Genomic DNA, 14,317 nt, shown 5'->3' on the forward strand with positions numbered 1-14,317 from the left:
ATGCCGGGAAATTCACACAACTATTACGTAAAACAGCGCTCGGAATTAGTTGCACATTTCGGGCCGATTTCCGATACAACGCCTCCTGTTCCACCACTACCGCTCGGCCGCTGGCGGCCGAGCCGCCGATAGCTCTGGCTCAGGAGCGTTTTATATTAGAAATAGGCTGGATTGTTTAGGCATCTTTCGGGAAATCGTAACATTTTCTTCACTACATAAATAATGTTTATTTTTATTAATACATAATATATATATATTTAATTATTAATGAAAATAAACATTATTTATGTAGCAAAAAAAATATTACTATTTTCTGAGAGGTGCCTCAACAACCCAGCCTATTTCTTATATAAAACGCTCCTGCGCCAGAGCTATCGGCGGCTCGGCCGCCAGCGGCCGAGCGGTAGTGGGGGAACAGGAGGCGTCGTCTCGGGAATCGGCCCGAAATGTGCAACTAATTCCGAGCGCTGACGTAAAATGCGTTCCGTATACTGTCATCTTCAAAAAGCGGATTTGATTAGTAAACTTAACAATTATGATGGATTCACATTGCTTTTACTGCGGTTGAATGATATACCGATGTCCAATAGAAAAAGTGTCCCTTCTAGGGATTTTGTCTAACGTTATGTTCGTTTTTAAAAAATATCGTATGTTGGTACGATTAGTGACGAGCCCCTGTTGCTAACTTGTTCAAGTAGCTGCACATTTATACGGTAACCGTTAAGGTTATGTCACGCGTTTATAATGCGAATTTTGCGTGTACAGCTTGTATAAATTTCGTGTCTTTTTTATTGCTGGAGTAATCGAGCGTTTCAAGATGAATGCGAAAGAGAACTCCACTGCACCAGCGAAGAACACGAACGCGCCGAATGCAAAGCTCTACGGCAAGATCGTATTGACGTTGCAGAATTGTCTACTACCCGAAGAAAAGCTCAACTCCACGCCGTCGCATTTGGACGGTCTCGATGCAGAAACTGAGACGGATTTGCGGATTTTAGGATGCGAATTAATACAGACAGCCGGCATTCTACTAAAATTGCCGCAGGTGGGTTTTTATATGCGATGCCGCTACTCAGAATTTTATCCTAACCTAACATTTATAACCTCAATGTATCTAATTGAAATCAAACTGCAAGTAAATCATCTTTTTACTTGTATACTTGTATTATTTATTATCAATATGTTCTGTTATGTAATTCTGTACATGTAGTTTTATTTGGCTATACATAGAATTGTTATATTATTGAATTCTTTCAATTTATAAAATGGCTGCAAAATGCAAATATTTATCTTTAGACATTTATAAGGTTTACGTGTATATTGACACCTTTAACAAGGTAAAGTTTAATAAGTTTCATTTAATAAGTTAAATTTAACATTATTAAAGTAATATTTAAATATGATATTAAAAGTATTTAAATTAAAAAATTTGTCAAATTTTGTTAAAAAATCTAATATTAACATGTTAAAAGTATTATTTTTTTTAACAAATTTTTTAACATTATAAAAAAGAATTATATTTTAGACTATATTGCTTTTGGTCTATATTACTTTACTTAATGGCTTCTTTTAATATAGCAAAATGTTATTACTTTAACCCTTTGCGGACAGAACTTACAACTGTATATTAATTATTTAATAAACTGACAAAAACAGCTCAAACTGTATGTACTTTCCAGACTCTTGGTGGCTAATGTACACAAATGAGTGGCAACTGGATATAAGTCGATGTGTATCGCACAGCAAAATAGAAGTATGACGACGGGAATATCTGCTCGCGTCCTTAAAGGGTTAAACATAGATAACGTATGAAAAATTATGTTACAGAGTGATGTGATCTAACCATCGTTTTTCTTTTTATATGTGTAGGTTGCAATGGCTACGGGACAAGTAATTTTCCAACGATTTTATTATAGTAAATCTTTAGTTAGACACAATATGGAGACAACTGCAATGGGTTGCATCTGCTTAGCTAGTAAAATCGAGGAAGCACCCAGGCGTATCAGGGATGTAATCAACGTTTTCAATCACGTAAAACAAGTTTCTAGCCAAAAGTAAGTCATTTTGTTACTTTTATTTTATCTTATAAGTAATTAAAAATACACAATGCGCAGTAAATGGTAAAAAAAAAAAAGAAACAAATTAAAAGAATTTATCTCTATGATTTATTTCAGAGCGATTCAACCTGTGGTTTTGGATCAGAACTATGTAGCTCTAAAAAATCAAGTGATTAAATCGGAGAGAAGAGTTTTGAAAGAACTGGGCTTCTGCGTTCATGTAAAGCACCCTCACAAGATCATAGTTATGTATTTGCAAGTGTTGGGATATGAAAAAAATCGCGCTCTAATGCAACAAAGTTGGAATTACATGAATGATTCACTGCGTTCCGATGTGTTTTTGCGCTATCAGCCGGAGACAGTGGCGTGTGCGTGCGTTTATCTGGCCTCTCGCCAGCTACAACTGCCATTGCCCACATCACCTGCTTGGTTCTCGCTGTTCAGAGTCAGCGAATCGTCGATCAGAGATGTGTGTCGGCGTATATTGCGTCTTTACTCGCGACCGCGTGTGAAACCCGAGCAACTGGAAAAGCGCGTTGAAGAGCTACGACGTCAATACGAGGAGGCCAGGACCAAGGCACGCGGCGGAGATGTCGATGGTCATACACCAAGTCCACCATTACCGAAACATCACAACGCTTGGGGCGGATTTATCAGTCGTAGTGGCACGCATGCAGCTCCAGAAAGAACGAAATCCCCCAGGTACATTATATTCTTACACGACGAACTTATACGAAACTGTTTAGTATGTTCTATTGTATGCACATATTATTAGTATTTATGAGGTTTCACAGTAAATTCAGTTGAATGTTATGTTTAATTGAAGTTGAAAAGAGAGATTCTGTTTAATTAAAACTTCCTTTCTCTCTGCAGCTCTATTTAATTACGACATTAGAAGCGAGAACTATGTAAAATTTTTCATGCCATATATATATAATTTCACTACCACATGCAATAAATTTAAAAAAAAACTTGATCACTTTGATATTTTTTTCAGGCGTTCAAAATCTCCAAGTACCTCGCCATCACGGGGCGATGGGACAAAGCATTCTAAACGAAAAAAGCATAGCAGAAGTAGATCTCGAAGTCATAGTCATGGAAGATCTTGCAAACCCAAGAAAACGCAGCGAAGACGATCAGGTAGTCACAAATCATCACGAAGATCACGAAGTTATAGGTCGCGAAGTCGATCTCGAGATAGAGATTTGGAAAAATCGAGCAAACATCGTAGCAAGCATAGACGGCACTGAGCATACTGATATACATAGACGCAATTTTGAACTGTGAAATATCACTGAGTAAAACATTGAACCGATTGTAATTAATTTTTAATGTGTAGGCCTATCGTGCCATTTCTTTAGTTTATTTGAAAATTGACAATTACTTTCTAGATCTTGAAAAGTTTTAGTATAAAATGTATGTTTGTTATCGGTAATATTGTGGAACAATTTTTTCTTACAAGCAAGTATTTTCATTATTTACAGATACACAATTTTTGTCAAAAATTACAAGTGGTCAACAAATATATCGCTTTTTAATAAGGATATGTAGTTTTATATATAGCTTTTAGGTATATTAAACTTAATATTATGAAGCATTTCTTGTGCTTTGCACAAATTCACAGAAATTTAACTAAACAAAGAGAAACATTATAGATATGTTTTAGATATTACATCTTTTTAAATTTTTGTAATTAATTTGTAAAAAGTGTTTGATAAAAACAAAACCATGTCACGAATAATTTGAAAGCTGCACACGCATATGTAACAATGTTCACGATTTCACTTTAAAAAATTACGAATTATTTCTGTGAATCTAATGAATTATTTACAAGTAATAATAAGATTAAATAAATTTAAATGATTAAGGGACATATATTGTTCTCAAAATGTTAATTTATCAAATGTGTACTTTGTAAAAAAAAATTGATATACCTTGAATAACATGGTACAATGTTTCGATAAAGATATGAAAATAAAATCATTGAAAAATTGTATATCAAACGCAGTAACATGAGAATAAAATTTTATATTTATACCCTAGATTGCATTATCTTAAAAAATCCAACAGGTTGTGCCTTTTTTCTCTCAGCAGCAATCACTGGTGAAAAATCAAGGACATGCAGTTGTGGGAGAAGATGTACAATATAGCCTCTATAGCATGGGACATTCTCAATTGGATTACCATGTAATGTTAGAGATCTGAGATTTTCTAATTTTTTCAGTCTTAGAACGTCCATGATATTTGAGATCTTGTTGCCATGTAAGTAGAGAATTTTCAGATTTGTAAACTTTTCAATGTCCTCCCCAATCTTGCTTATTTCATTGAAAGATAAATCCAACCAACTGAGATATATTGGATTTTCGAGAAATTTGTTCACAAGATTTTGAAAACCTTCCATAGAGCGTAATAGATTATTGCTCAACCACATTGTACTGGTAATGTAACGGTCTTTAAAAGTTCTCATCGGTGATTTTCCGGTGCGCACTATTTGCACGTGTTTATCCATCAATTCTGTGAGAAAAATGACAACGAATATGTTTTATATCATGTCAACTAAAATGTAATTCAAATTCGATATTGACAAATATGAAAATATTCTTTCCACTTATGTACCGTGCATAGTAGTGGCCTTTTTAAACGATAAATCTAACGGTGGAGCGATCAGCATTTCTTGCCGTTCATTTCGTTTGTAGTCCGAAATAGGACTTTCCGGAAAATGATTAACACTCATTGCGAATAATCAAATTTTAGCAGCCGCTATTAGAAACATTAGAAGTTTGCATCTCGTTGTTTATTGTAATTTCTAATTTACCATAGATTATGCAATAATATGATCATAATATGATGTTCTTTCTATTGTATATACGTGTGCGATTGATTAATTTCTCCAAAAGATATAGAAAAATGCATGCGCATATTCATGTTTCTGCATACACATATATGGTGGAGAAATGCATGTGCATTTTTATTTTTACAATCATGTATCAATTGCATTTATTACAACGCTGAGCCATCAAGAAGCCAATTAAACTGAAGAAAAAACAGCAATAAGTTTTATTGATATTAATATATAATTTGGTTTATACAATAATTTATATTATTATATAAACCAAATGGTTTGAGCCTTGGCTAAAATGGTTTTATTTTTTTCAAAATCAATTACTTTATTCAAGACTCATAGCGAATTTTTTATTAAACTAAGCGACTCAAATCTGATCGCATTAATACCGATATGCAATAACAAATGCAATAATACATTAATACAGAGAACTTCTTTTTAGACGTTGGTTATTCTGAATCTGAATATTTCACTGATTTGCACGATTTGCACCACTGGATTCATACCACTGAAATATAATATAAGTGGAACGCGCACGACCTCTCTACGATGTGTCCGCGAAAGAGAGCACCACAACAAGGATTTCTGTCTTTGTTTCGTTGACGCTTATTGGTTGAAATTTATGTGAGTATAGTCTAAGACAAAAAAACAAGAAAAGTGTTGAAAAGCAGTTTATCCATTAATATTATTTGTGAAGTGTTAATACTTAAATTAAAAAATGGTTTTTAATTGTTGTGTGAAAGGGTGTAAAACTGTTTGGAGTCCAATTAGAGATGTGTCTTTCTTCAGGTAAATACAATAGCCAATTTATACATTTTTTAACCTATAATGCTATATACTTCTAAATACTTAATGATAAAAATGATCAAAAAAAACTATTTTTTTAAGCTTTTCACTGAAAGATCAAGAATTATTTAAAAAGTGGCAAGCTGTTATACAAACAAATAATAACATATCAAAAAATTCACGGATCTGCAGCAATCACTTCAATACGTCTTCATATCGTTTGATTTCTGGCAAAAGATTATTGAATAAAAATGCTGTCCCTTCAATATTCGACTATGATATTTCTGAAAATGTAAGTAATAAATTAATAATATATTGAGAGAAAGAGAAAAAGAGAGAGAGAGAGAGAGAGAGAGAGAGAGAATTGTGTATTTTAAATAAACCATAAAAATATTGATATATTTTTAATACAGATTCAATTTCAATCGTATGATGTTGAAACACCTTCTTGTTCTATGGAAATTAAAGAGCAAGTAAGTTCAAAATCTTCAGATCTTTCAAATGTGGAAAGTCATCCATTTTCAGTTGATGAAAGGATTCAATGCCAAAGTCCTCCACCTAAAATATGTGTTAGTATTTGAATTTTTTAAATAATTATACACACTTTTATAAATAATTATATACACATAATTAGCTTTCAATTATTTTAAAATATTCTTTATTTTAGAGAAATAATGCAAGCACTCAAACTTCTCCTCGGCGTGTACTTTCATCTATAAAAGAACAACAACTAAGAAGAAAGCTCACTATTTGTCAACGTCAAAATCGTCGTCAGAAACAAAAGCTCACAACTGTTATGCAACTGCTAAAACAACTTAAGAAAGAAGGTATTCAAACTTCCGATACACTTGAAGACATTCTACTCAAGAAATTTTCTGGATTTAATTTGGATCTGTTTAAAAACTATATAAATAACGCTGCAACTTCAAAAAATACGAGAAAATATTCAGAAAAAATGAAAGAATTCGCTTCGACATTATATTTTTATTCGCCGAAAGCGTATAATTTTGTGCGACAGAAGTTAGAATATTTACCTCATGAAGCAACTTTGAGAAGATGGATAGGTGATTTATCATGTAAGGCGGGTTTCATAACAGAAGTATTTGATTTTTTTAAAAACGAGCGTTACCGTTTAGATTATATTAATAATGTAGCTTTAATTTTCGATGCAATGTCTATTCGTGCCCAGGAAATGGTGGATAATAAAGAAAATACGGTGAAAGGTTACGTAGACTATGGACAAAAAGCAGAAAAATTTAATTTAGAATTTGATCCTTCAAAATTGGCATCAGAAGTGTTAGCTTTTCAAATTGTTTCCTATACAACAAGTTTCAAAATTCCAATTGCTCATTTTTTTATAAAAGGTATAACTGCTGACAACCAAAGTAAATTAATAAATGCTGCAATTCAAAAGCTTTACGATATAAATATAATTGTTAGGTCTATAACATGCGATGGAACACAAACAAATTTTTCTTCTTTAGAGCTACTAGGCTGTGATTTTAATATTAATCAAATGAAGACTGCGTTTAAACATCCTAGTCATAGTTCTGATATTTATATTATAATGGATCCATGTCATATGTTAAAACTTTGTCGAATACTTTTCATGATATGATTATAAAATCATCCGATGGAATAGTTGATTTTAACTATGTGCGAAAGCTACATGACGTACAAACAAAGGAAGGATTTAAATTTGCTAACAAATTATCAGCGACACACATCAAATATAAAAACAAAAAAATGAAAGTTTCCTTAGCTAGTCAAACTATTAGCAGTGGTGTTGCTGATGGAATCGAATTTTTACGAGCTTGTGGATTAAGAGAATTTAATAACAGTGAAGCAACGTGCAAATTTATAAGAGTGTTTGATCGGATTTTTGATATAATGAATAGCAGGAATGCTTACGGTACTTCTTATAAATCGCCACTTTCTATGTCTAATTTTAAATATTGGAATCAAATTTTTTTAGATTCAGAAAATTATATTCAACAGTTAACCATAGGAGAACAAAATTTATTGAAACATAAAAGAAAAACTTTTGCTTTGGGTTTTATAATTAATTTTGAAAGTTTCAGAAACTTAACAATTGATCTTCTTACTAAACTTGACAATCCTTTAAAGTACTTTCTCACTTATAAATGTTCCCAAGACCATATAGAATTATATTTCTGTTGTCTTCGATCTCGCGGAGGGTTTAACAATAATCCTAATGTTTTACAAATATTGTGGGCAGTACGACGACTTCTTTATCGCAATTCGATAAAGCCAAGTATTAATGCAAACTGTTTATCGGATGATTTTGAAATGTCATCAATATTAGAATTTCGCTCAAAGAAACGAACCATTAATGATTTGTATGATGAAAAGAAAAATGAAGAAAAACAGGAAAATGAACAATTTGACCAATTAATGGCATCCTTAAAAAATCAAGAATTATCGTTTTTCCAAAAAAATATTCTGTATTATATTGCAGGATATATAATACGAAAGTTTATTAAAAAATGTACTTGTTTTCACTGTTATCAAATTGTGACAAAATTAAATATTATCAAACATCATAACTATAATAAAATTGATTTTACATGTTATTCTGCATTTCTATCATTCGTTGACAGAGGTAAATTAATAGAGCCATCAAAAGCAGTTTTTGATATTGTTCAATTTTGCGAAAAAGTCTTTAAAGCAGAGATCACGATTGGTTTCTATGGAAATATTAATTTAAAAGACAGAATAACTTCTGCAGCTATTACATATTTTTTACCTTTGATGAAATCGCTTTTTAAACCAGAACATCCTGTTGTACAGACTGTCAATGTGTGTCAAGCGTCACATGAAATAAACATTATTAAGTTTGTAATTGATTCTTATCTTATAGCGTTTTCGATTATACAGGATTTGAACGACCCAGGGTTGATCAATCACTATTTTACTATAAATGCAAGTCTTTCATTGGTGGAGAGGTTGCAATGACGTCATTAACCAACCCTGGGTCGTTCAAATCCTGTATAATCGAAAACGCTATTAGAACAAGGCTTTGTGCTTATACGAAACAAAACACATTAGAATATCTCGGCGAAAAAGCGACAATGCGTACTAAATTAAGTAAAACTATTTTATTTTATCATATTTAAAGAAAGATATGTTTGAGTATATTTTGTTTTCACTGCATATATTTTATAAGATATGTTTATGTTTTATATATTGATATAAGATATGCATGTGTTTTATATAACTGTAATGTTTCTTTTCATTCTTTATATAAGAATTATATATTATTACTTATATATATCTTATATTTTCGTTACTTTGTTACACATTTATTTCATATTTTGCTTTCCTTTTTTGCATTTGGTATAATTCTTTTAATCCTTTATTCTTTTACTTCTCTTCCTTTATTTAAATGTAATATATATATAAAGCATCATTAATCTTTTAATATTTTTATAGAACAAATTTTATTATTAATCACAATTATTAATATTTTATTAATTTTTTCAGATCAAAATATAATTTGTGGCTTCATGGTACCATCAAGTTAAGCCATACTATTTGAATCTTTTTCGTATGCTGCAACAAGGTATAATGATAAAAAGCAAAAATTGTATATATTTTCTCTATATTCACACACATATGTATAATAAATAAATAAATAGAATTATAATAGAAATATAGTAGAATTAATATAATAGAAATATAATAGAATAAATAGAATAAAAATAGAAATAGAAATATTAGAATTAACTTATTTGTCAATTTTTAACATTTTAAACTTGTGTTAAACGTGTGATTAATATTAAAACTATTTTACTTGGAATAAGGCAAATAAAATGTAAGAATAATAAAAAATATTATTTTATATACTATTTATATTTTAAATTACATATTTTATAAATCTTTAATTTTGTTTAATTTGCATAAATATTTTATTAATTTATATGTATATTTATATATTAATTAAAACTAAAAAACAAAGTACAATTTCTCTTTTCTGAAGAATAGAATTAATTGGTTATAAAGCGCGTTCGAGGAGCACGCTGTCAATGTTATTCAGTATTACTTAATTTTTTTATTGTTTATTATACGTAAGAATAGAACGATGGCATCTTTTCCGTGCGCGCCCGAGCGCGCCTATAATCTTTATGAAAAGAATTTTTGATGGGACTGTACAAACAAAGACAGAAATCCTTGTTGTGGCGCTCTCTCTCGCGGACATCTATCGTAGAGAGGTCGTGCGCGTTCCACTTATATTATCGGTGCTTTCCATCTACAGCAGAAATAGTGACACAGTGTTACACAGTGTCGTATAGTGTCATGGTGCTTGTTGGAACGCAATCGATGCAGCTGAGACGCCATATTAACTAGGCCTGCAAGGTTATGAACGACAATATTTAAGTGTATTACAAATTTTAAGTGTATGTAAATATTCAATTCAATATTTCATATTCATTACAGATGTGGAAACGAAAGGTCGTATTTTGTTTAACAGAAACGTTATCGATACATAACAATGACTCCAGTTCTACTAGTGACAGTTCTTATTATGATGTGGACAGCACTACGACAAACGACAGTTTTTTATATAGCGAAAATGATAGCAATGCATTGTACTTTCCATTAATGCAATATTTATCATGTGGACATAAACGGCATTACGTGGAAAATTATCTACAGCTTGTGGAATCTTGGACAGAGTATGAATTTAAAGAGCACTTGCGACTATCGCGACAAACAGCACTTCAACTTATAGGTAATTAGTTGTATATAAATAATAGTAATGAATTATCTGTAACTACATTTAATGTTGCAATGTCGACAAAGATCACTTTTCATTTGCGTGCATTTAAACTGGATGAACTCACTCATTCAACTATATCCTTGACAATAAAAAAATATATTTCTTTGATATAATATACTTATATGAAGCTTGTAAATATAATACATATATACATATTATTGTTACAGATGAATATGAAACATCTGAATTTATGCCAAATCATTTGTATGGGATCAGACCGATCTCAGGACGGCTGAGCATATATATATTGTTATGGTTTATGGCTAATACGGAGCCGCTGAGAACAATATCGGATCGCTTCAACGTTTCTATTTCGTCTGTTTTCCGAATTATACGTCGCTTAATTGCTTGGTTATTAACTAAAACAGATGAAATTATTACATGGCCGCAACATGAAAAGGTTTTAGCAGTGTGCGAAGGATTTTTTTCAAAAAGAAGGATTCCACAAGTGTTAGGAGCAATTGATTGTACACACATTCGCATTGAAAAGCCTTCGACAAGTGAACAATTATATTGTAATCGCAAAAAATTTTTCTCTATTCATCTACAAGCGATTGTTGATTCGAATATGCGATTTACAAACGTCTACATTGGTGAACCAGGTTCATTGCATGATGCTCGAATATTGAGGAGGTCACTTATATACGAAAGAGCAAACGAAGAGAAAGAAACGGTTTTTCCTAATGATACTTTTTTACTTGGCGATTCTGCATATCCGTCACTACCGTGGCTTGTTCCACCATTTCGCGATAATGGCCATTTAACGCCACAACAAATCGAATTCAATTTTATACATTCATCTACCCGAATGGTAGTCGAAAGAACATTCGGCTTCTTAAAAGGACGGTTTCGTCGGATCAAATTTTTTACAGAATATAGAAATATGCAATTTATTACAGATACCGTAACAGCGGCATGTATTCTACATAATTATTGTATTAGTGTAAATGACGATTTTGAAGTAAATGAAGAAAAAAGAAATGAAGACAATGATGACATATCTCCCAATGATTTTAATAATGAAAATATCGCAGGTGAAGATCGTAGGATGAAATTGTTCAGACAATTATTTTCTGAGTAAAATAATGCGTATCTTTATATATTATATCTTTATATATTTATTGTATACTGCGTATATTTAATAACAAAGTAAAATATATATTTAATAACGAAGTAAAGTAAAATAAAATGCGTATCTTTATATATGCGTATATTTAATAACGAAGTCTGTTAGGACGAAAAATAACAATTCGAATTGTATACAAATTTAAATATAGTAAATAATGAACATATTTCATGCTTTATTATATTTCTTTTATTGAATAACCAACATTTTAGACAACATTCTTTCGTAACAAAATAAACCTTATTTGATCACAGCACAAATAAATAATAATAGAAAATTAAAGATTATAATGTATGAAATATAAAGATAACATATTCATTAAATACATTTTGAACTTTGTACTGTACTTTAATAAAATAAAACATAAGAAAAATTAAACAACTAAAAATGTGAAATAAAAGTAAGTATAAAATTAGTTATTATCGGAATCACTAAATTGTGCAACATTTTCTTTATCATATAAAAATTTCCTCAATAATTTACATTTTTCTCTTTCAATTGCAATAATTTCCTCATGCCGCTGTTCTTTGCATTTTAATTTTTTTGCAGTTATTATTTTTCTATCATCTAATTCTTTTTCATGCATTTGAAGTTGTCGTTTTTGTAGATTTATCGCTTCCGTTTTTTTTTCTAATAATTTAGACAACTTAGCGTCACGTTCTTCACGACGTTTCTCTTCGCCCTGAAGATATTCCAGCCAATGCTTTCCTAATTCATTTTTTATTTTTGCATTATTGGATCCACTTCCATGTAACGGACGCGCTTTCTTTTCAATTAGATTTTTCTTTTTTGTCGAATTTATATGTGTGCATGAATTATTTGTTGAAAGACTAGATGAACAGGTACTGCTATGTGAGCTTACAGCTTCAAGTTCAGTTTCTTTTGAACTATTCGAACATTGAACTTTCGGAGATGTATTAATTATATATTTTGTTGGAAGGTTAGATGAGCGAGTATGAAATATATTTGCTTCCTTATCCTTGCCAAGAATCTCTTGCATTTGGTCGAAATATTCGAATGACATAGGACTGCGCCCCGATTTTCGATTATTATCTATGCATTCTTTATATTTTTTAGTTAATGCATTTATCTTCCAACGAATTTGATCAGTCGACATCTATCGAAAATAAACATATTATATAATAATGTATTATGTATTGTTTTTATTATTAATTACAGACTACATTTACACGAGCCGATTTACACTGAAGTTATAACGTCGATGTTGTAAAACTAGCCAATCACAGCTATTCGTCTTAAGAATATATGGACTTCTGCGTAAATCGGGTCGTATAAACGTAGTCACAGATGAAATATAAATCACACACGTATTACCTCAATACCAAAATCTTTTAAGCCATCTGCTATGCTGGCCCATATTTTGGTTTTTTTCTTTGGATTGTCCAACATGTGGAGATTTGCTTCGTACAAGCTAAGAACAGCCAATATTGAATGTTTGTTCCAAACTGCATCTGTACGATAAATATATATATATATTATATGAAAATAAATATAAAAAATAATTCATTTATGTACTAGAAATAAAAATATAGTTACATACTTGATTTTTTTATATTATTTTGTCCTGTTGCTGACATCTCGTTGTTATTTGCAATATCATTGTACCACTCAGTGTCATCAGCACTTACTACTTTAAAGAGCATTTGATTCCCATCCATAAATACTTCTTCTCCAATAAAACACTTGTGCTTTGGAACCATGTCCAACGAATTAATGTTTTCTGAACAATGTTTGCAAGTAAGCCACTCTGTAATGAGATCAATAACAAAAATGCATTTATTTTACGTTTTTAAATATATCAAAAATATTATACGCTTCAAAGCAACTAGATATGATATTCTATAAATATAATATTCTAAATATATTTGTTAATACCAATTGTTCTTTCCATGTTGCTGGAATCTACTGCTAGTGAATGGTAGTTGGCGTGACTGGTACTCGGAAGTTCTTCGGATGGAATTTTTACTCTCGTACTGGAATTTATCAAAATAAGTAAGTAAGGATTAATTAACGTAAAGAGAAAATTAAGATATCAATACGCACTAATCTACATCGTCTATTGATTTCCATAGAAATGTAATATTTTGGCACTTTGTTTTTTGTAAAATAAAATTGAATGCCTCGTTGTCAAAATCTGTGAACAATCAGATAATTAAATCATAGAAAATGTTGCAACTTAAATTTTGTACAGCAGTTATACTTATACATACTCTTTAAACGCACATACGTGCTAATTTTTAAGTCAGTGATTTTAATAGGATTATCGTCATTTATCTTAAACCACATGTTGAATCTTCTTTGATCTTCATCTCCTGTAACAGAGGATATCATTGACAAATAATGAAATAATTTATTAATAAATCAGCTTTTAACTGATATTGATAATAAATTTTACTTTTTTCATCCATCGCTGTTAAATGAACAAATAATGCCAAATAAAGTAGTGATATTTAACACAACAAATTTAAAAAAATAAAAATTGGCAGATTTCACGAATTTTGTAAATATGTATGTGACAATGACATATTTTGTTGGTTTTATTACTATAGAGGTTATATCGCAAAGTGTATAAACATGATGCCACTACAAAAAACATGGTTTTTTTGTTTCATGGTTGGTACTCCTAGCGACACAACACTGCAAAACTCATCTTTTCGCCGTGTCGCGTAGTGTCATATCGTGTC

The 14,317-nt window shown here is 30.8% G+C and overlaps 5 protein-coding genes across 8 annotated transcripts; 3 read left to right on the forward strand and 2 right to left on the reverse strand.

The window, feature by feature from the left end:
• The first annotated feature begins 661 nt into the window (after window positions 1–661).
• On the forward strand, window positions 662–3,599 carry LOC105678200 (cyclin-L1). 3 transcript variants are annotated; one of them, XM_012377337.2, is made up of 5 exons: window positions 864–1,045; window positions 1,680–1,753; window positions 1,870–2,054; window positions 2,175–2,759; window positions 3,055–3,599. In XM_012377337.2, exons 1-5 carry the CDS (start codon window positions 1,000–1,002, stop codon window positions 3,305–3,307), a joined length of 1,143 nt encoding a protein of 380 aa, XP_012232760.1. In that variant the 5' UTR covers window positions 864–999; the 3' UTR covers window positions 3,308–3,599. The 3 variants fall into 3 exon arrangements, with proteins under 3 accessions (XP_012232759.1, XP_012232760.1, XP_012232761.1); XM_012377338.2 differs by having other exon boundaries at window positions 970–1,045; window positions 1,680–1,790; XM_012377336.1 differs by lacking the exon at window positions 1,680–1,753 and having other exon boundaries at window positions 662–1,045.
• On the reverse strand, window positions 3,563–5,383 carry LOC105678201 (leucine-rich repeat-containing protein 51-like). 2 transcript variants are annotated; one of them, XM_012377340.2, is made up of 3 exons: window positions 5,224–5,383; window positions 4,674–5,090; window positions 3,563–4,571 (listed from the first exon to the last, which is right to left on the reverse strand). In XM_012377340.2, the coding sequence occupies exons 2-3, from the start codon at window positions 4,789–4,791 to the stop codon at window positions 4,090–4,092; spliced, it is 600 nt and encodes a 199-aa protein (XP_012232763.1). In that variant the 5' UTR covers window positions 4,792–5,090; window positions 5,224–5,383; the 3' UTR covers window positions 3,563–4,089. The 2 variants fall into 2 exon arrangements, with proteins under 2 accessions (XP_012232763.1, XP_012232764.1); XM_012377341.2 differs by having other exon boundaries at window positions 4,674–5,383.
• Window positions 5,384–5,394: 11 nt separating this feature from the next.
• Window positions 5,395–9,547, forward strand: LOC136998521 (THAP domain-containing protein 1-like). The gene is made up of 5 exons (XM_067351283.1): window positions 5,395–5,688; window positions 5,788–5,977; window positions 6,099–6,254; window positions 6,353–6,512; window positions 9,190–9,547. Exons 1-5 carry the CDS (start codon window positions 5,618–5,620, stop codon window positions 9,228–9,230), a joined length of 618 nt encoding a protein of 205 aa, XP_067207384.1. The 5' UTR covers window positions 5,395–5,617; the 3' UTR covers window positions 9,231–9,547.
• Window positions 9,548–9,910: 363 nt separating this feature from the next.
• On the forward strand, window positions 9,911–11,778 carry LOC136997916 (putative nuclease HARBI1). The gene is made up of 3 exons (XM_067349334.1): window positions 9,911–10,062; window positions 10,144–10,438; window positions 10,654–11,778. Exons 2-3 carry the CDS (start codon window positions 10,144–10,146, stop codon window positions 11,565–11,567), a joined length of 1,209 nt encoding a protein of 402 aa, XP_067205435.1. The 5' UTR covers window positions 9,911–10,062; the 3' UTR covers window positions 11,568–11,778.
• On the reverse strand, window positions 11,779–14,252 carry LOC105669728 (uncharacterized). The gene is made up of 7 exons (XM_012362828.2): window positions 14,029–14,252; window positions 13,844–13,945; window positions 13,677–13,767; window positions 13,509–13,606; window positions 13,174–13,380; window positions 12,948–13,084; window positions 11,779–12,729 (listed from the first exon to the last, which is right to left on the reverse strand). Exons 1-7 carry the CDS (start codon window positions 14,039–14,041, stop codon window positions 12,025–12,027), a joined length of 1,353 nt encoding a protein of 450 aa, XP_012218251.2. The 5' UTR covers window positions 14,042–14,252; the 3' UTR covers window positions 11,779–12,024.
• Window positions 14,253–14,317: the final 65 nt, after the last annotated feature.

The sequence above is a fragment of the Linepithema humile genome, chromosome 1 (genome assembly GCF_040581485.1).
Source record: "Linepithema humile isolate Giens D197 chromosome 1, Lhum_UNIL_v1.0, whole genome shotgun sequence".
NCBI lineage: Eukaryota > Metazoa > Arthropoda > Insecta > Hymenoptera > Formicidae > Linepithema > Linepithema humile.

Bases quoted from the DNA above. Each gene is read 5' to 3' on its own strand.
- LOC105678200 (XM_012377336.1), top strand. From the start codon at position 818: ATGAATGCGAAAGAGAACTCCACTGCACCAGCGAAGAACACGAACGCG. The intron at 1,046-1,869 runs GTGGGTTTTTAT...TTATATGTGTAG, and splicing joins TTCTACTAAAATTGCCGCAG to GTTGCAATGGCTACGGGACA. The intron at 2,760-3,054 runs GTACATTATATT...TATTTTTTTCAG, and splicing joins GAAAGAACGAAATCCCCCAG to GCGTTCAAAATCTCCAAGTA.
- LOC105678201 (XM_012377340.2), bottom strand. From the start codon at position 4,791: ATGAGTGTTAATCATTTTCCGGAAAGTCCTATTTCGGACTACAAACGA. The intron at 4,572-4,673 runs GTACATAAGTGG...TTTTTCTCACAG, and splicing joins AAAGGCCACTACTATGCACG to AATTGATGGATAAACACGTG.
- LOC136998521 (XM_067351283.1), top strand. From the start codon at position 5,618: ATGGTTTTTAATTGTTGTGTGAAAGGGTGTAAAACTGTTTGGAGTCCA. The intron at 5,689-5,787 runs GTAAATACAATA...TATTTTTTTAAG, and splicing joins AGAGATGTGTCTTTCTTCAG to CTTTTCACTGAAAGATCAAG. The intron at 6,255-6,352 runs GTTAGTATTTGA...TCTTTATTTTAG, and splicing joins GTCCTCCACCTAAAATATGT to AGAAATAATGCAAGCACTCA.
- LOC136997916 (XM_067349334.1), top strand. From the start codon at position 10,144: ATGTGGAAACGAAAGGTCGTATTTTGTTTAACAGAAACGTTATCGATA. The intron at 10,439-10,653 runs GTAATTAGTTGT...TTATTGTTACAG, and splicing joins AACAGCACTTCAACTTATAG to ATGAATATGAAACATCTGAA.
- LOC105669728 (XM_012362828.2), bottom strand. The intron at 13,607-13,676 runs GTGCGTATTGAT...GATAAATTCCAG, and splicing joins TCAATAGACGATGTAGATTA to TACGAGAGTAAAAATTCCAT. The intron at 13,381-13,508 runs GTATTAACAAAT...ATCTCATTACAG, and splicing joins CAACATGGAAAGAACAATTG to AGTGGCTTACTTGCAAACAT.